We start from the raw sequence: 19845 nt of genomic DNA on the forward strand, positions 1-19845 counted from the left end.
AGTCAGGTTAAGCCATTCGTTTGCCATTGGGTAGTCCGAGCTTCAGAAGGAAAATGAGGACAAGGAGAAGAGGGACAGAATGGCACATGAATGTCACTTTAACGTCTGAAACCATCTCTAACCACCCCATTCTCTTCCAAGTCCGCTGCTTGCGCGTGCTCCCGGGCCTTGAAGAACATTGTGTTCATTTCTACTCCTCACAACTGACTCCCACGAATCCTGCATTTGCTGCCTCCAGGGATGTTGTTTGACATGGGAACAAGCGAAAGTGGGGGGAATGATTGGTTTCTAAGTAAATAAATAAGTGACAACCAGACTTCATCATTCATGGGGCTTCTGGCTGAGGTTGGCTTCCTCAGGCAATGCATATTAAATTTATTCTGTTATAATAATTCAAGCCATTTTGGGATCACCTTTAGAATTTTATTTTCAGATATTGGGCTATAGCTCAGTGCATGCCTGGTGCATACAGGCCCTGAGTTCCGTACCTAGCACTGAGTAAAAGGAAAAAAAAATCACTATTTACAACTAAATATAAATCAATTAATTACTTGGATATGTGTGGGAAAAGAAGTGGGAACTTCAAGATAAGTACAAGAAAAAGTTTCTGAAGTTCTGTTCTTTATTTAGTTTTTAGAGCAATCTCTAAAACTCTGTAGCCCAGGCTGGCCTGGAACTCATGACAATCTACCTCTTTCAGCCTCTCAAGTGCTGGAATTACAGGTATAAGCCACCACATTCAGATTTCCTGAGGCTTTTTCTTTTGACTGTGTGTGTGTGTGTGTGTGTGTGTGTGTGTGTGTGTGTGTGTGTGTATGTGTGTGTGTGTATGTACTCATGCATGGCAAGGAGTGCTTATGAAGATCACAGAACAACTTTAAGGAATCCATTTTCTCCTTCTGCTTTACATGGGCTCCAGAAACCAAACTCAGGCCACTGTGCTTTCTAGGCAAGCACTTAGCTCTCTGAGCCATCTCTCTGTAGGCACAACACGGTGGAAGAATTTCTCTAACACCAGCGGTTTGGATGCGACAAGCTACATCATCTGGGATACTGCTTTGTCAGGGGATGAGATGCAGCAGAATTGGAAGACCCATCTGAATGATGTCTAGGCTGGTTTTTGAAATGCTGGGAGAGCTCCAGCCCTTCAAAGAGCGAGGACTGACAAGTATTAATGTTTCAGCCTTCAGCCGCTAGAGTGTGACATGCCTCACCAAACACTCTTCCCGATAGCTTGTTTGTAGCATGACTTCACCTCTAAACTCATGCATGAGAACACCCTATCTACCAACCTTCCCAACTCACCACCTGTAGCCCGACACCAGCATGTCCCCCTTATCCATATTTCATTTACTAGAGCTCTTATGTATCTGTATAATTTCCCGCAACTCTAAGGTGATTGATTTGAATGAAAAGAAAAAAAATTTCTCCTAGTTGGTAAATGATTTTCTCTGTTCATTTTTCCCCCCTCTCCTCACTTTAAGGTAGTGGGAGAAAAAGTGAGCACAACATGGGAAGAACTCACTGGTGGCTTTTTGCAAGGATTATAAGCTGTCTACCCCCAAAACCTGATATATGCCCAAGCAACAAAGGGTTCATTGTTAACATCCTTGTAATAACAAAAACATTGTCTGGCCCTGTGGCGTGTCCTGGGCTGTACATCATTTCATCTGACCACAATCCTGTGAAGTTGGCACAGTCACAGTTCCCTCTTACTGACCAAGACACCACGGGAGCAGCATACCCGAGGTCACCTCCAAGGACAGTGGGAGTCTGTCTCTGTCCTATGCTGCTGTCTTTGGCAGTTCATTGAAATAAGGAATCAATTTTAAGAACAAGTTCCAAAGTCATAAATGGACACATACCTAAACAGTGGATTAAATGGATGTATTCATTTTTATTCCTTCTTTAATACCTAGAAGAACGAGAGTAGGGTAGCGAAATCCATGTGCTCCCTGCAATTAAGAGTGTGTGGATGAACTGCCTATGCAGGAGAGAAAAGAGGAGATGCAGGAGCATCCAGAAGATGAGGTGACACGGACACTAATTTGAGCAAAGGAAAACTTGATCACTGGGTACCTCCCAATGCAGGGGGGAAGGCATGGGGCTGAAGCCAAGAGGGCTAGCTGACAGTGTGGACAAGAACCACCCTGTTCCCCGTGTCTGGCTGCTGGTCAACCACCCCTCCTCAGCCACTTGAGGAGACAGCAAGCTCACAGTATGCAGCTGCACAGCCAGAACAGCTTCCGGTCTGGAATCGCTTGGCACAACAGCGTAAGGATGTTACTCAGTGGGTAGAATGCCAGCCTACAGGGCACAAAGCCTTGGTTTGAAAGCCACATAAACTGTGCCCCCCCCCAAATAAGCAGATGTGATAAAAAAAAATAGGGAAAAAAGGGGGGGAGGGGAGAGAGCAAGGGAGGGGGAGAAAAAGAGAGAGAGGGACTATGACTATGAATTGAACTGGTTGTCCTCTTCTGGGCTTTCTCCTGTAGGTTCTGGGGATTGAGCTCAGCTCCCTGAGCTTGCGTGTGTGCGTGGCAAACACATTGACTGAGCTATTTCTTCAGCTCCGAAGAGGTTTGTTTGTTTGTTTGTTTTGAGACAGGGTTTTGTGTAGCCTTGCCTGTCCTGGAACTCATTCTGTAAACCAGGCTGGTCTCAAACTCATAGAGATCTGACTGTCTCTGCCTCCAGAGTGCTGGGATTAAAGGCATGCACCACTACCACCACCACCACTAGGCCATTTAAGAGTTTTAACATCACCTTATTACAAGTTTCAAATACAGACATTAGAAAGAAAAATATTTAAAGAGAAGAGCTCTGGTGACATAGGTCTGTAATGTTTGAGGCGGGAGGATGATCAGTGGAGGATTGTCTGGGCTACAGAACCAGTTCAAGTCCAAGCTGGTCAACCTACTGAGACTCAGCCTGAAGATGAGAAGTGAAAGGGGTGGGGGTGTGTATACAGCAGTCTAGAGCATGTGGGAGGGCCTAGATCCAGTCCCTACTCCAGACAGAAGACAAGAAGAGTCATATTCTTCCAAAATGAAAAATAGAAAAAAGTCATACAGCAAAGATCAGAAGCTAGATGGGTATGACCTTTGCTATAGTAACACTAGAAAGTAGAACCAGAAGGAATTTAATCAACATGTTTAGGAAAAACCTGTAATTCACAACTCAGCTGAGCTGTCAATTAAAAAAAATAAGACATTTTTTTTCAGATGAGTTAGGGTGGAAAGCCAATGTGCTCTGTTCCTTTACTTTGAAAGCCAGGGGCATGCTTTTTAACAAACAAGAGAATAATATACAATTACAAAATGGTATTTGGGACTCAGAAGAGAAAAAAAGTGAGCTGGAGTTCCAAGATAATGATAAGGGAAAGTCCCAAGGGGATAATAGACCACCCCAGGAGCATCTCCGACATTCAAGGGACAGCACTTTTAGAAGAGGAAAATGTCAGGAGAAAAAGAATGTTTAAAAAGATGCTGTGGAGTGGGGCTGTGGTCCCAGGGACACAAAGACAAGGCAGTTTAGTGTAGAAAAAAACAAGTATGCCACAGGACTGGACAAACGAGACTGGTTGATAAATGAGTACTGGACCCAAACATCTCAATAACTAATACTGTAACTTATATTGCTCTGTGCTTTATCATATCAGTGTGAGACATGCTGATGTTATATCAGTTTCTCAGGGTGGCAGGTGGTAGTGCTGAAAATGTCTGCATATTAGGACTAAGTGACTGGTGGCAATGACTGGGTTTATCAGAAGCCTAGCACTTGTTTCTGTCAGGAACTGAGTGTCCAGCTCAAGGTGGGGACTCCTGGCCTGCCACTGTATATGGTGGTTTTCCAGTTTTTGTAAGCTTCATAGAATACTGTGCTCAGGCTTTCAACGGTGTAGTGAAGTGTATAGCAAGGTCAGAAGAGCTTGGAAACACACACACACTTCACTCCCCAGCATGAAAAACGGCGATGCTTGTAAATTCTACATGAACACAGCTCGTGGAAGAGATTTGACACCAGGAGGGAGAATGATCTGCTTGATAAATTGTTCATAACCAGATGGAATTGGGTTAGCAAGAGGTGTGTGGAGTGGGGCTGTGGTCCCAGGGACACAAGGACAAGGCAGTTTAGTGTAGAAAAAACAAGTCATGCCACAGGACTTGAGAAACGACACTGGTTGATAAATGAGTACCGGACCCAAACATCTCAATAACTAATACCGTAACTTATATTGCTCTGTGCTTTATCATATCAGTGTGAGACATGCTGATGTTATATGAGTTTCTCGGGGTGGTCGGTGGTGATTCTAGAACACGTGGAGTAATTTAGTCTGATAGACATAGAAGGAAGATGGACTCGAAACTGTATCAGTTGCAGGCATTCAAAGTGTTGGAGTAACTTTTGATGACTTTTAAGGAAACAGCATGGAACATGGGCCAAGCTTGAGACCTCTCAGCCTTATTCCATAGCCCCACCTTGCAGCTGTCAGATGTCTGTAAATCCTCTTGGCTGTCATGGAAATCACAACCCCTCTGTCTACCCAGATCCAGCTCCGTGTGTAGGGTTGATCTAGGTATTTGCTGATATGTTTTCTCCCATTTTAAGATGGTCTCACAGTAGAAGACAGCCTCAGATCCCAAGCAAAAGTACACCACTTGCTCTCAATGTAGCACGGGGCAGAACTCTGGCATAAATCCAGCTGCTGTTCCCAATTGCTCTCACTAAAATGACTAGGAACTTAAGACAATGGTTGAATGAGCACTTCATTCCACTTCACTTCCAATTGTTATTGGAATCCATCCTGACAAAATCACAGCAAGAGTGTAAGACAGTACATCATCTTAGAGACTTTAGGTCACAGAGACCGAGTGAATGCAATGTACCCCCCATCCCCTAGCTGATGCCATGGTGAAATGGAGTGATGTCCTAAGCATAAACCAAAGTCTCCACTAGGAGAACTTCCAGAATGCTTTATACAAACCCATCTCTCCCACTTTTTGGTAAAATAATTATTTCTCTTTAGTAAGGCAGCTATTCAGCAATCATAAATTCTTTGACTGATCTGGAGTCTGCTGTGTGGGACAGGCTGCCCTTGAATCCCTGGCCATCCTCCAACCTCAGCCTCCCGAGTACTGGGATTATAAGTATGCTTTAGCACACCCATCCAGAACGTCTTGATAATGACAATAACCAAATAAAATCCTGCTTTCGAAGACAGAATAGTTAGGGAAAAAAAGGAAGTAAAAGCTCTCACTCTTATTCTAGAAAGGTCTATCGCATATAATTCTCTTTATGTGTAAAATTGCTTTGTGATAGAATAAAAACAAGGGTGAAGTAAACGTGAAAATTTCATGTTTCACTTAGAGATTGCTTATTTAACCAAAATAAAGTAATGGCTATTAAGGAAATAAAGGGGCCAGACACAAAAAACACAATCATATGAAACAAGAATTTATAAGGCTAAAACTATCTGAAAGTTCAAGCTACAAACTTCATTTTCGAAGTTGCACAGAAGAAAGGCATTATTTATTTCATACCACTTTGTAACAAAGCCATCTTTTGTGGCTCTGCTCACACATGTATTTTTGCTACAGACATTACTGAGCATAATGTTGGTATATCCTTGAAACCAGATGGCGTATGAACTGTTTCCACCAAGACAGAGACGAGGGCAAGAACGTATTTGTGGTCTTTCCAGAAGTCTCTCACAGCCTTCACATTTAATGGTGACTCTGGGAAAGCAGCACTTTTCAAATTGGAGCTGAGGCATGTGATTACCCAGATCTGACCTATTTATAAATTCGTTTGAGCAAAGAGGTTACCAGATCACTGCACCTACTTACTCTGTTTGGAGATTGTGTTAGTCATTCAACTGCTTTACTAGCATTGTATCATGGGATTCACTTAAGCACTGTGTTCTATGGATATGTACATCACTGCAGTTAAGTAACAACAGATCGGAAGAACTTTGGGGAGATGCAGCAAGACATATAACAGAGACGTTGCTCAGTGTCTCAGTGCTGGTTACAGCAATCCTAGAGGATACAGTACACATCCTTTAGACCCTTTTCAACCCACATGCATCCTGATAATGGTCAGAAGGCATGAACCTGACATGCTCTAGCCGCAAGGCCTGGAGTTCTGATTGCAAATAATTAATAGTTTCCTTTTGAGTAATGAAGCCAATGCGTGCTTAAATTTAAATGGAATCTGTCCAGCAACCTTGTTTCATGAGACCTAAATATTTCACCATATAAGTTTAACATGTGCACTAGTCTTAAAAATCAAATGAAAGAATATATAATACTTTGTCACATATGGAAAGGTTTTTTTTTAAAAAAGATCCCGGTGCTAGCCACAAGGGTCGTGTAATTCTAAGTTCTAAGTTTGGTCAAGGAAGGAAACTGTCATTCACGGGTTTGCTGAGGAAACAAACTTTCTGCTTTTACACATGTAATGGAACCAACTAAAACAAGAGAGGCTGCTCCTAATGTTCTCACCACTGGATGATGCATTAGTTTGAATGAAAAACTTACACGTTCACAGAATAAAACAAATAAATGGCAACCTAATACAGTTCAGTCTACAGTATACAGGAATAAACCCTCATGGTAACAGTTGAAGACGTGGAATCAAATTCAGTGAATGCGAATTAGGGAGTCATTCGTTAGGAATAATTATCTTAAAATAGCCAAATATAGGAAATCAGCTCGTCCAATAAAGCTCAACCAAGGATCTCGCTTGGATAGAGGAGGTCAGTGATGGCAAAATGGCGCATGGTGCTGAAATGTAACAAAAATACATAGGGGTGCAGAGAGAAGTGGAAATTAGATTGGCTAAGACTCCAGTGGTGCCTCACAGGGACAGTCTTAGTCACTCTTAGAATTATGCCCGGCCCACCTCCCAGGTGCAACTCTCACCCCCAAGGTGCCCTTCTTTCTTTCTGTTCTTCCTCCTGCGTCACCCTCTGGAGCCTTTTTCTAGATCCTTCCATGGCGCTTGGAATGTCTGGACTGTCTCTAACCTGCTTTGTCTCCACTGAAACCCGGCTTTCCCCAGGACTGCTTTCCCCAGCCCCTTCTGGTCCATCCACGGAGCAGGAGGTGTCTGCCTGCCCCGCGCTCCCCACGGCCACTCTTAGGAGGATTTGCTCTCATCACTCAGTGTCTGCTTCCCCTGTGACGTTCCCGCGCTCCACCTATAATCATTCTTTTTCCCGCTGTCACCAACAACTTGGCCATTTCCTCACTTTCTCAATGACTTGGCTATGTAGTCTTTGGGCTTGTGCCATGGCCTCTGGCCAACAGCCATGCCCATGTTCCTCTAGCATCTTGATCTGCTGGACTATTTCCCCTATGCCCATGACCTCCATTTCCACTTGAACTGCCCACTCAAATGGATGGGTCTTGAATTCTCTTATCAGTTGGGTGGTGCTTATCTGCAGACTATGAACGTTGCTAGTCCTCTCTTGGGTCACCACGGGTATGCCTTTCCATAGTTTCTGATCTCACTCTGCCTGGAGGCAGTTGTGCTCCCGGTATAGCATTCATTATCTTGGTATCTTAGTCTCTAGTCTATTTGGGAGACTTTCCCCTTAATCTTGGGTCTTCTCTGACACCGTGCACTGGGTGGATGATGTTTTTAATGATGCTCCTTTTAAGAATATTCAGATTAAGCCGGGCGGTGGTGGCGCCCGCCTTTAATCCCAGCACTCGGGAGGCAGAGCCAGGCGGATCTCTGTGAGTTCGAGGCCAGCCTGGGCTACCAAGTGAGTTCCAGGAAAGGCGCAAAGCTACACAGAGAAACCCTGTCTCGAAAAACCAAAAAAAAAAAAAAAAAAGAATATTCAGATTAAATATAGCTGCATCCTGACGGTTCTAGGCTTGCCAACTGTACACATTCTCTGTTTCTGCCTTTTAAATGCTAATGCCAGCTGATACAAAGCCGCTAAAAGTGTGCACTGGATCTAATACAGGTCTCCATTACTTTCAAAAATGGTCTCATCATTGCTGGGAATTAAGAATTCCTTCATCTCTATTCTTCACCTTTACTCATCATTCTCCTCACTAGCTTCATTTAGTCTTCATAATTCAACAGACGTAGCACTTACTTTGTGAGTGTGAACTTTTGCTTGCCTGTGTGCATATGAACCATGAGTGTCCCTGGTGTCCAAGGAGGCCAGATCCCCTGGACCTAGAGTTGTGAGTGGCTGGGAGTAACAGGAACAGGTGCTCTGAACTGTGGAGCCGTCATTCCTGCCCAACCAACTCTTGACCATATTTCTACGAAGCTTTATTTTATCTCTCTCTCCCCTTTCAAACTGTCTTCATCAGGAAGGGACTATACTTTCAACTTCATAATTACTGATGGAACTCTTATATACATTTAGACAAGATGAAATGGAAATGTTGAAGACATACTATCATCCTGTGTTCTTTCATCTAAAGCTCCAAATATTTGAGGCTGAACATAGTGTGGTTTTTTGGAGGTAGTGGTAGAGTACTGCTTCTAACATAGATGTCCTGCAAGTATTCCCATCTATACAAATAGGACTTTGAGCTACAAAATAAGGATTCCAACTCACAGAAATGCACTTAAACACTGAAGTCAGCAAGAGACTGGCATACCTGAGTAACATGATCTTTGTGTTGGCAATGTAGCAATGAGACATGTCATTAGAGCCAGTATTTCCATGAAAAAATTAGGGGAAAGACTATATCAAAATGTTCTTTCTTAGTTAAAAGTTCATGCTTCAGGAAGCTCCTTGATTAGACTTCCCACCTCAGGGAGGGGTTGTTTTAGAAGAGATCCAACACTAACACTGTTAATGTAAAGCTGTCACCACAGGGTATTTATAAAGAGGTTATATGTCCAGATGGCCAGCTAGTCCACCTGGGGCCACCATCTCCGCTCTATTCCTTCCTGATCCTGTTGGGTGAGTGTATATATGTATGTGCGATTTTTATAAAAATAAAATGAGCCCCATTTCTGCCTCTAATGTTTCTGCCCCATTTCCCCTCTTACGTTATTCTGAAGGCCCCTTTGGTTCTATGCTTTTCATTTTTACTATTACTAAGCGGCTCTTTGACTATTTTTTGAAGCCAATAAAAATTGCTTAAGCAGAAATAGAAGCCAGGGCACATTAAATCTCCAAAGTCAAAGGTAAAATGATTCACCTTGTAAACATTGACTCGAGAAGAAAAGGTTATTGGGATTGCACTAAATCAAATTCACAGATGATTTTTCTTAAAGAAAATCTGTGTCATGTTGAAAGACGTGTGTGTGTGTGTGTGTGTGTGTGTGTGTGTGTGTGTGTGTGTGTTCTTATCAAAATCATCCTGGCAATCACTAGGGTACAGATTATTGAAAGGTAATGCTCTTACCTCTTTCATCTTTCAGTCCAGAAGTACCCAGAATTTTCAGGCACTCAGAACAGTGAGGGAATGAAGTTTTCTGGGTTTTAAAGTATATTTGTGTGCATTTAAGCATCTTCTCGCTGTCGCCTGATAATTACAAGTCTGGCTATTTGCAACACACACTTCCCCCCACATTGTTCTGCTCCCCTTCACTCTCCTTGCCTTTCATGATCTGTTTTTCTTTTGAACCTACCAGGTGAAGCTTATGCGAACCAGAATCTGGGGAACCATTTTTCTTCGATCGTCAAAGGGTGATAGAGTGAGATCTTGAACCCTAACTAGCAGAAGTTAAAGGATGGAAAAACGTTCAGCTTTTGAAGTCATGCCGCCCAAGCCACACGTTGGGGTTTGAGCTCCGGTCCAACATAAACAGGACAGGAAGGGAGTAGCACAGGAGTCTGCAACCCTTCATCAGAGTCTGCGATCTGATGGGGGTGTTAACAGGGCAAGTGCACACACACACACACACACACACACACACACACACACACAAACACACACACCTTGAAACGGCAGTTTGACTGTAACCAACGCTGCAAGCGTTTGCTAGAGACAGGACCCATCCTCCTACTCTTCAGATGGCTCATTTTCTCCCCAGTTAAAGCAAGGCATCAATCAAATGGGAACACTGGAGAAAATGAGGAAAGGAGCCAAGTAACTGGATGGTTTTTTTCCCTCCTGTAGTTCTGTTCTGTTGAACATGTGTCCATATTTATTCTGTGCCCCTCCCCGTGTGTATTATGTACATGTTAATATGGATGTGTCAGATGTGTGTGAACCTGTATGTAGAGGCCAGAGGAGTAGGTAGATGGTGGGAATTCTTTCTTGATTGCTCTCCGTATTTATTTTTGAGACAGAGTCTTACACAGAACCCAAAGCTCATTATTCAGCTACACCTTCTGGCCAATGAGCTTCAGGGTTCCACTTGTCTCCATTCTCCTTTCCAGTGCTCAGGTTACAGGAGAGTGTCAACACGTCTGGCACTTTACATGGAGATTGGAACTCAGGTATGCACAGCAGGTAGCTCTCTTTATTTTTCGAGATCAGGTCTCATGTAGTTAGGCCAAGCCCAAGCTAGCCTTGAACTAACTATGTAGCTGCAGATGACCTTGAACTTCTGACCCTCCTGCCTCTCCCTAAGTGCTGTGATCACAGGCATAGGCCTTTATGCCTAGGGTTAAATTGGTATTGTAGATGGAACTCAGGGCTTTGTCACCGAGTGAGTGACAGCTCTAGGTCTTCACATGGAACTTCTGCTGAATTCTTCACATACATTCAGTCATCGCCAGGTGGAGACACAAACAATATCTTTTGGAAATGTCTTACAAAGGAAAACAACTCTCGAACTGGTGGCATTTGAAAACAGAAGTTCTGGAAGTAGTCAGGGAAAACTTAAGCAGAACAAATGAGGTTGCTCTAAAGGTAGGAGCTCTTTCTCTTCTTTGTTGCTTAACTTTTGCTTCATTCCTTCAAAAATACTTATGGACATCCACTACATGGGGCCCAAGAAAGACAGCGAAGGTCCCTATTCTCAGAGGGGTAGCAATGTACAAAGCCAATTGCAAGTGAATAACCATCAGAGGTAATTGTGTACTGGGTACAAATTAAAGGGGACAGTGACTGGGTGACTGCTTTAGATTGGGTGGCTGGGGAAGGGGAAAACATTGAGATTTGATAGGCAAGAAGAGGCCAGCTTTTTATCACACTGCAAGCATAGAACATTCCAGGCAAAGGAACAACTTGTACTTCAACGTGTGTCTAGGCATATGGGGGACCCATAAGGAGCTTCCAAACATAGAAAGCTGATAAAGAGTGACACTGGCCACAATTTCCCTCTGCCTCTCTCACACGCACCATCTCTAATTCCCGTCTATGCAGAAGAGGGACACTTCGCTATTTTAAGAAGTTCTGACCATTATGAAGACATGGCTTTAGCTAGTCAGCCTTAAAGTCCTGGCTACCTTCCTATTGTAGTCTCCTTCTGTTTCTGGGACAAACACCATGACCAGAAACAACTTAGGAGAACAGATTTCTCTTAGCTTACAGGTCAGGGCTAGAACTCAAGCAGGAACCTGAAGCAGAAACGATAGGAAAAGCTGCTCACTGGCCCTCTCAGGGTCATCCTTGGCTAGCTTTCTTCTATACCCAGGACTACTTGCTCAGGGAATGGTACCACCCACAGTGGGCTAGACCCTTCTACATTAATTAGAAATCAAGATAACCCCTCACAGACATACTGATGGGCCAATGTAATCCAGGCAATTCCTCTCTCAGATGAATCTAGGCTATGTTAAGTTGACAGTTAGAGCCAACTAGGACACTTGCTGTGAAAGAGTTTTTAGGACATATCCCTCCCTTGAGGCAAGAATTTCAGAAACAATGGTGTATATAAGGGTAGGTGTTGGTAGCAAAGAAAGACAGAAGCAAACACAGTAAATAAAATTACACAGATTAATTCAACCCAAATTCATTTTACTTCAACATGGGAAAAACTAATCCTATTTTTTTATTTAGAGACCAGAGGAAGAACAAGCAGGAAGAACAGGAGCAAAGAGAGCTGTTGAGTTAACATGGAAAAAACCTGTCCAACCATTTCATTATCAAAAGGGCATGGACTTTAATGGCCGTGTTGTATTTTTGGCACTCCACTGAAAAGTAAGAATTTTATCTGCTGACCTGCTTGTTTCTGGGTGTAAGCATCACCCTTCACTAACTCCCCCTTTGATTTCTCATTTGGCAGGCTGTGTGCATGCAGATTGTACCTCCAGTTCACAAGGCGGAAGAGGAAGACAGGAAAGGAGAGGAAGAGGCAGGGCGTGGAAACAGCACATTGTGATTTCCGCATCCTTTAGTTGAATCCAGGAGGTAAGCACAAGGGCAAACAAGACCACACTTTCCTAGATGCTCTGCCAACCACTTACTGAGTTTGCTAGTTACAAACTTCCCTCCAAGGTTTCTTCCTAGGGATTCCAGGCAGAACCATGCCTTTGAAGGACACTTTTATGAAATACAAGAAATCCACAATTTTCACCGTGAGCTCTACATTTATTTTGAATCTCCAGGCATTGTTAGTGGAGAAAAGACCCAGCAATTGACTTATTTGGTGCAAAGACAGAATAAAACAGATAGTCAATACGTTGGGTTTAGGATCCTTTCTTCCTGTTTTCCTCTGAAAAGATGCAATTTAAGCAAATTATGTCATCACCTCTGAAACTTGTTCTTAAGCTACTCAACCTTTTAATAACCACAGAATTATTATTATTATTATTATTATTATTATTATTTATTTATTTTTTTTTGTAGACAAGGCCCCGTCACACACACAAGCACAGGGATGCAGTTGAAAACTGAAGAGCTGCTGAAATGTCTGAGATAAGGCAGGCTGTAAATGCTGGTTAACAGCTCTTCATGTTTACTCTCCTGTGATTTATACTGAATTTATGATGGCTATTAGAAGAGAAACACTTCACCGGATCAAGAGCACAGTCAAGACCTACTCATTAAACACATCTGCCCTTCCCTAAGAGAAGTGGTCCCTGTTTCAGTAAAAGCACTACAAATACATAATTAAAACGCAAACATGAAACAAGTCAGTAGTAGCAATTAATTTTATGGCTGGTGCCGTAAGAATGTAAATCTCTTTTATGGATGCCTTTTCTTTTTTTAAAAGCTCACTTTATCTTCTCAGAGAGAACACAGGTCTTTCACAGCGCTATACATAAACCTGATCAGTAACTCTACCACCTAAAACACAGGAGCCAGCTGGAGCAATGGCTCAGTGGTTAAGAGCATTGGCAGCTCTTCCAGAGGACCGAAGTTCAATTCCCAGCAACCACATGGTGGCTCACAGCTATCTCTAATGGGATCTGATTTTCCCCTCTTCTGGCATGCAGGTGTATATGCAGATAGAGGACCATGTACATAAAATCAGACACAAGAGCCAAAACAATGCAAAATGACCTACTGGGTAGCAATGGGTAGATTTCTGAAATCGCCTTATACAATTGGCCAGAAGTTTGTTTGTCTTTTTCTTTCTTTCTTTCTTTCTTTCTTTCTTTCTTTCTTTCTTTCTTTCTTTCTTTCTTTCTTTTTTTTTCTTTCTTTATAAAACTCCTCCCCATTTCTCAAGGTATTCTTAGAGTTGGTTTGCTTTTGGCTGAGGTCCATGAAATCCCTTAGCAAACAATGAAGTGATGTGTAAATATAAGGTGTCATTCTGGTTCGAGTTTCTAATCAATCCTAACACTGCCAACACGTGAGCTGATCACAGGTTGAAGAACATAAGTACGTCACTACTAAGGAAGCAAAGAACTCCTAGGATATCAGACATCATAGGGGATCCAGAGCCTTTCCTAGATGGAGCGATCTCATTCTCACAGAAATGTGAACCAGTAGAGATGTATGTTTCCATTGGCCAATGTCAGGCAACAGTTAGGAACTGTTCTGCTGGAATAGAGAAACTTTTGAGTTCTATTTCTCTCTTGCTCCCTCTCTCTCTGTCTCTGTCTCTCTCTCTTCATCTCTGTCTGTCTGTCTCTGTCTGTCTGTCTGTCTCTTTCTGACACTGTAATGGCTCCATTTATGACAATACTTTGCTACATGGTGCCAATGGAAACAGTTCACGCAAGACTTATCATCCTGAGAAAATAATAGAAATTAAAGGTGAATGGTGGAAATATGTAGTTCCATGGACTTCCAAAGGCAAGGAGGCTGAGTTGTCATGGACACTCCTCCACGTGACAAGCCTGCCTCTGGTTTTCCCTCCTGGCCAGGATTAGCTCCTGGGTTCCCACTCTTCCTTCCTAGTCTCCTCCTGCTGTTCTCATCTGCACTTCTGATTCCTCCAGTTGAAAAGCTGGTCCTTGGTTTAATGGAGCCTCCAAGGAGTTCCCTTCTCCATCCTTTCTGGAGAGCAGTTGTCCCCTGCCACAATCTGGAAGGCAGTGCCCCCTAAAGATGTTTTCATAGCCATGACCAGTTAGTTACAGCTTCTAGCAAAGAGGAGATTTAACCATGCTCTGAATTTACCTTCTTTATTTTAAATATCCTTGGTATTTAAATATTTAGATATCACCTCAGTCAAGAACAGCTTGCCTGCAGAAGGGGTGGTGTGCCACACAGTCCAGTCCCGGAGAAAGCTTTTCTCTAACCAGAGAGAAAATTGCACAGGAATATGGAAAGTATTATAAAACCATGCAGAAGTACTCACAGTTTGGGTTTGGCAAGCAGAGGTGGTGGTTCCTTAGTGGGCGAAAGCAGGGCAGCTGGTGTTGGAGGAGATTTATTGCCGTAAGTTTTGCCATTAATCAGCCCATTGACTCCATGGCTGGGATGAACTCCATTGGTCTCCCTCTCCGAAGAGTTGAATTGCATCTGAAGTGTTGCCATGTTAAGTCCTAAGTCGGGGCTGTTCACCTGCTGGATTTCAGATGGCTTCTGGGATGCCAGCTCATAGGAACCTGTCTCCACAATTGGAGGGGGAGGTGGAAAGTGTTGGTCGTGGTCACTGTTGGCCTCTCCCACGGAGTCATAGCTACAGTTCTCAGGGTTGGCTAAAGAAAGGGGGAAAAAGAAGAAAAAGGTAATAAGATGCTACCCGTTCAACAAACGATTTTCATACTCAAAGATCCAGTGGGGGATCCTTTGTATATCATTAGGGAAGAAGTGCCACACTGCTGTCATGGGACTCAGGAACACTGCTAGCCTCATGGCCTTGTTTTGAGTGGTGACTATTTGTCTCATTCCCCGACTGAGCTCACCTGTAGAAAAACTAGCTACTGATTCATTAATAAGTTGCATTAAGAGCTTAAGATAAAGCATCATCAAATATGACATTGCAAAAGATATCAATCCAAATGCTTTATCCTCTGATCCCCGAGTCCATGAATCTCATTGGACATCTGACCCAGTGACTCACTGACAGCACTCAGGTTCAGAAGGGTTTATGTGGCCACCCCTTCTGAAGCCAGGGGAGAGAAGTTCTGAGCCCAAGCGAAAATCTAGAAATTCTTGTGAGTGCATAGAAAATTTCCATGTCAGGTGGGAAATTACATTGTCTCAAGCATAACTCAGTTGAAAACAGATTTAAAAAGGTGACTCTCAAGAGATTAAAAGTATCTTGAGATTGTACACTTTCTGAACCATTTACCTTTCTAAGAGCCTGGCCGACCTTTGTGGATGCATCAAGCAACGCTTACTGAGGTTCATAGAAAACCAAACAGTTTATCAACTGTGTTTGGCACACCAGGTTCAGAGAGTCTTAGTTTTTGCTGTTATTGTTTGGAGACTGCTGTGATCATTGGACGGGACACTCTTCAAGCTAACTGAAAATTAAAATGCTGGGATACGGCCTGCTGTGTGACTCTGGGGACAGCACTGTCTACCGTGTCCATTCAGGTCAACCATATCCCAGTAAGGTGAGCCTTTCCTTCCCTGCTTATCTTAATGAACATACAAACGCGTTGACAATCCCCAAGCTTCTTCTGGTTGTGCCTCTGCTGCCACCTAGCCCCCAAGTCTTGCTCCTCTGGAAATCAGGGCAGGAGACTAGCCACCCACTTATGGACGCCCTACTGTGTGTTTCCCTGTGTGCTAGGCTTGGTCAAAGTGACCAGTTTCAAATCTCGGTAAGATGAGCTTGAAAGATGAGGCAGCTACTACAAGCTGAGGTCAAGTTCATCGGTAGAAAACTCACCTAAACATACAAAGAAAAGCAAAGATCTGTTTCTTCTTATTGTCTTCCCTAATGATTTGCTTTTGAGTTGGGTGTCCATGTATTTTTTTTTAAAACACTGATTTAAGTAGTGCGATATTTTATCTTTCACGTCAGAGTCGATTACCCAAATTAATATATACTGAGTCGATTACCCAAATTAATATATACTGAGAGGAGATTTGATTTCTAACATCTTCACAACGTCTCTGCATTTCATCACTTGCATTCCTTTCTCAGAAGTTTCAATCGTGGTTTGCAGGGTGACACATTTGGACAGGTTTCTGCAGGTCCTCTGCGCTGCTGAGGACCATGACTGCACCTCTGACTTAAAGGTGACATCCCGAGGTGAGGAATCCTAGCTCAGCACAAAGATTACCAACTCTATTGTTTCTGAGATCAAGATTGCATGATTTTTAAAACTTGGCCCCGTGAACCGGTGCTAGTCTCCAAGTTTGTCTTCTCCACCCCCACAGCTCCGTGCCTCCCCAAAAGCCCTTTGTTTGAGATGAGACATCTGAAGGTTAGGAGAACTCTTGGAGTGGCCGTGACATTCCTAAGAGCTGAGCACTTGCTCCTGGGACAGTTGCTGCCTGTCTTGGGGACTGCACAAGAGCCTGGGAGGAGGAGCCCCGCTGCTTTTGGTTCCCACCTACCTGAGGTGATAACAAGCTGAGCAGTGCTGGTCACTGATCCGTAGTCATTTCTGGCTGAGCAGGTAAAGATGCCTGCATCTTCAGGAAAGCTCTCAGCAATGACAAGGGTGCAGATCTCCTCTGGAAGCAAAATGACCGAGATAATCTGTTAGGGGGAGACTGGCAGAAGAGTCATGTGAAGTGAGTCCCCACCTCCTCCAGTTTCCTCCAACTCTCCAGGCTTGAGTGCTTTTATATATATATATATATATATATATATATATATATATATATATATCAGTAAGTACAAAGATAAACAAATTAAAGCATAAGGTGAAAAGTGTAATCTCATTTTATAATCTGATTTTGTCTGTATCCAATGCTCCTGAATATGTCTCCAGAAGTAAACATGAAGAATTGGTTGTATTTAACTCTACAGAATAATTATGACAGCTTTTAAAACACATATTGATATTACCAAAGTATGTTGCTTCGAGGTACCATTACAGGGTTGCCTATGCATCTTTTTTTCTTTAAACATTATCAAGTACCAAGGTCTGTGGGCCTCTGTGAGCATTGTAGCCGTCCTCTAGTCCTGCACTTTATTCTATTTCTGAACCTCATGCCACCCCCATTCCTGATGAGGTGATAACGCTGATGACAGTGTGGCTGACAGACTGCTGGAGATTTTCCTTAAAGCTGGAGATGCGCATGATTCTTAGATGTCAAAATGCCCTGTTGCTGGACAGAGATCTGGGGACTACAGTGATTATAAGCTCTGGGGACCACAGTGATTATAAGCTGTAGAGACTTCAGCAATAGGCACAGCTCAAGGCGACTGTGCTGCTACCAGAGTGCTGCATGCTTAAATTTCCAAGCTATGAAATCACACAACTTACTCTTTTGGCATAGTATTCAATTTGACATCAAAATGGGGTGTGCCAAACTAGATTCATTGTACAACACAAACTGAGTCAGTGACAGAGCTTGGTTAATACTGTACAGAACTGACATCGTTTGGTTAAATGCAGAGAAAAGTGACAGACAAACATCACAAGTTTCCACTTATACGGTATGTAAACAGGTCAAACTCTCCTCCTACAGGAGTTGAGTAGTGGCAGCTGGGGGCTGTGGCCAGGACGTGGGAAGCTGCCGCTCAGAGTGGATAAGGCTGCAAACCTGTCGGGGAGGAAGTTCTGAAGGATCTGCTGTGCAGGGCTGTATGACAGTGGCACACTGTACCCTTAAGTCTTAAGAAAGCATATTTCCTGTCATGAACTTCAGCAAAGAAGATTAAAAGAGCAGAGTAGGGGGTGAAGAGATGGCTCAGTGGTTAAGAGCCCTGGCTGCTCTTCCAGTCCCAGCACCCACATAGGGGCTTCACCATCTGTAACTCTAGTTTCAGGAGATCCAGTCTCCCCTTCTGGTCTCTGTGAGCACCAGGCACACACATGGTGTATTTGCAGACAAAGAAACAGAGTAATGAATGTCTATTGTTTATCTATTTAAACACCAAGTAAGGCAAAAACATTTGAGAGGTCTCCAAAACAAAGAAATTCATCGAAGGAAGACGTTGCTCAGGTAGCCTCCATTTTTTTTTTTTTTGGTAAGAGTAAGAACAAATGAACCATAGTTCCAGCAAAAGGGAAGAAATAGATGAAAGGAACCAACAGCCTGACTAATGAAAGGTTATAAGATATCAAGAAAGACTTCTGAGAGAAAGCCTGGAACCTCTTCCCATGCACAGAGCCCAGATGTTCAGAATCCACCCAGCTATTTGCTGAGTGTGCTAAGGAATGTGCTGCCTTAATACTCTATAGCTAATATTCTAATATTATGTCACACTAATATCTAATATCAATGTGAGATAATGGTGCAAGGTTTCTAGCTTCAAGTTATTTGTAATTTTCAGGGGGTGAGATATGGCAGCATGGAAGGAGGACTTGAATTAGAAGTCTCTAGGTGGATCCAAACCCCAAAGTTTACAGGCCCAGTGCCCACAGGGCTCGAGACTGTGCCTAGCCTCCATTCAAAACTGTGCTCCCTTTAAAGGCAGGCAAGTCAGTTACAAGTGGGAAGACCAACCAGAAAATTCCAGTTTGCTAAATGTAAATATTTATTTAAATATAAGGTGGAATTAGGAAAGAATTACATTATTTTTTAGGCAATTTAAAAAATAGAAGAGAGAAAGAAGAAAACATATTTTGGTGTTTCTGTTTGTTTCAGACTTCTGGAGGAACCAAAACGAAGGTTGATTATGTAATATCTTTTATTTGTTTTTTTTTATTTGTTTGTTTTTTTTGAGACAGGGTTTTTCTGTATAGCTTTGAAGCCTGTCCTGGAACTCACTCTGTAGCCCAGGCTGGCCTTGAACTCAGAGATCCACCTGTCTCTGCCTCCCGAGTGCTAGGATTAAAGGAGTGTGCCACCACCACCCGGCTGTAATGTCTTTTAAATCTGATCAGATACTAGGTATCCTATAATTACTCTACAACCACAAAGACAAGATTTTTTTTTTGTTCTTTTCCCTACATTTTTTCTTAGTAGCTTTATAATCCTTCCAACTCAGTCTATAAAGACAAAAATAAATGATGTTTCCTGAATTATCTTTTCTTTTTCTTTTTTATTAAGACCTCTCTATATATTTAAAACTTGTGAATTTATATTTTGGGCACATGTGTCATCTCAGTGCTTGGGAGGTGTAGGCAGGAGGATCAGGAGTTCAGGGACAGTCTTGAGCTATGCAAAAGCTAGCAGGGTCCAGATGAGACCTGGTCTCAAAACCAAAATCAATCAATCAAACAAAAAAAAAGACTCTCCAAATCTTCCTACCACTCCAGTAAACCAAAAATATGTTTTTTTTTTTTTTTTTTTTGGTTTTTCGAGACAGGGTTTCTCTGTGTAGCTTTGTGCCTTTCCTGGAACTCACTTGGTAGTCCAGGCTGGCCTCGAACTCACAGAGATCCGCCTGGCTCTGCCTCCCGAGTGCTGGGATTAAAGGCGTGCGCCACCACTGCCCGGCCAAAAATATGTTTTAATTAGATAATACATGCACATGATTAAAATTTTATACAAA

The 19845-nt window shown here is 42.8% G+C and overlaps 1 protein-coding gene across 1 annotated transcript in view; it reads right to left on the reverse strand.

Moving 5' to 3' along the window:
* Window positions 1-19845, reverse strand: part of Palld (palladin, cytoskeletal associated protein) — a 387847-nt gene that overhangs the window by 171343 nt on the left and 196659 nt on the right. Inside the window, exons 8-9 of the mRNA XM_059245052.1 lie at window positions 16791-16910; window positions 14632-14974 (exon numbers count right to left, since the gene is read on the reverse strand). Of these exons, the coding sequence (XP_059101035.1) occupies window positions 14632-14974; window positions 16791-16910 (463 nt within the window). The remainder of the gene's footprint in view (window positions 1-14631; window positions 14975-16790; window positions 16911-19845) is intronic.

The sequence above is a fragment of the Peromyscus eremicus genome, chromosome 17, assembly GCF_949786415.1.
Source record: "Peromyscus eremicus chromosome 17, PerEre_H2_v1, whole genome shotgun sequence".
Classification (NCBI taxonomy): Eukaryota; Metazoa; Chordata; class Mammalia; order Rodentia; family Cricetidae; genus Peromyscus; species Peromyscus eremicus.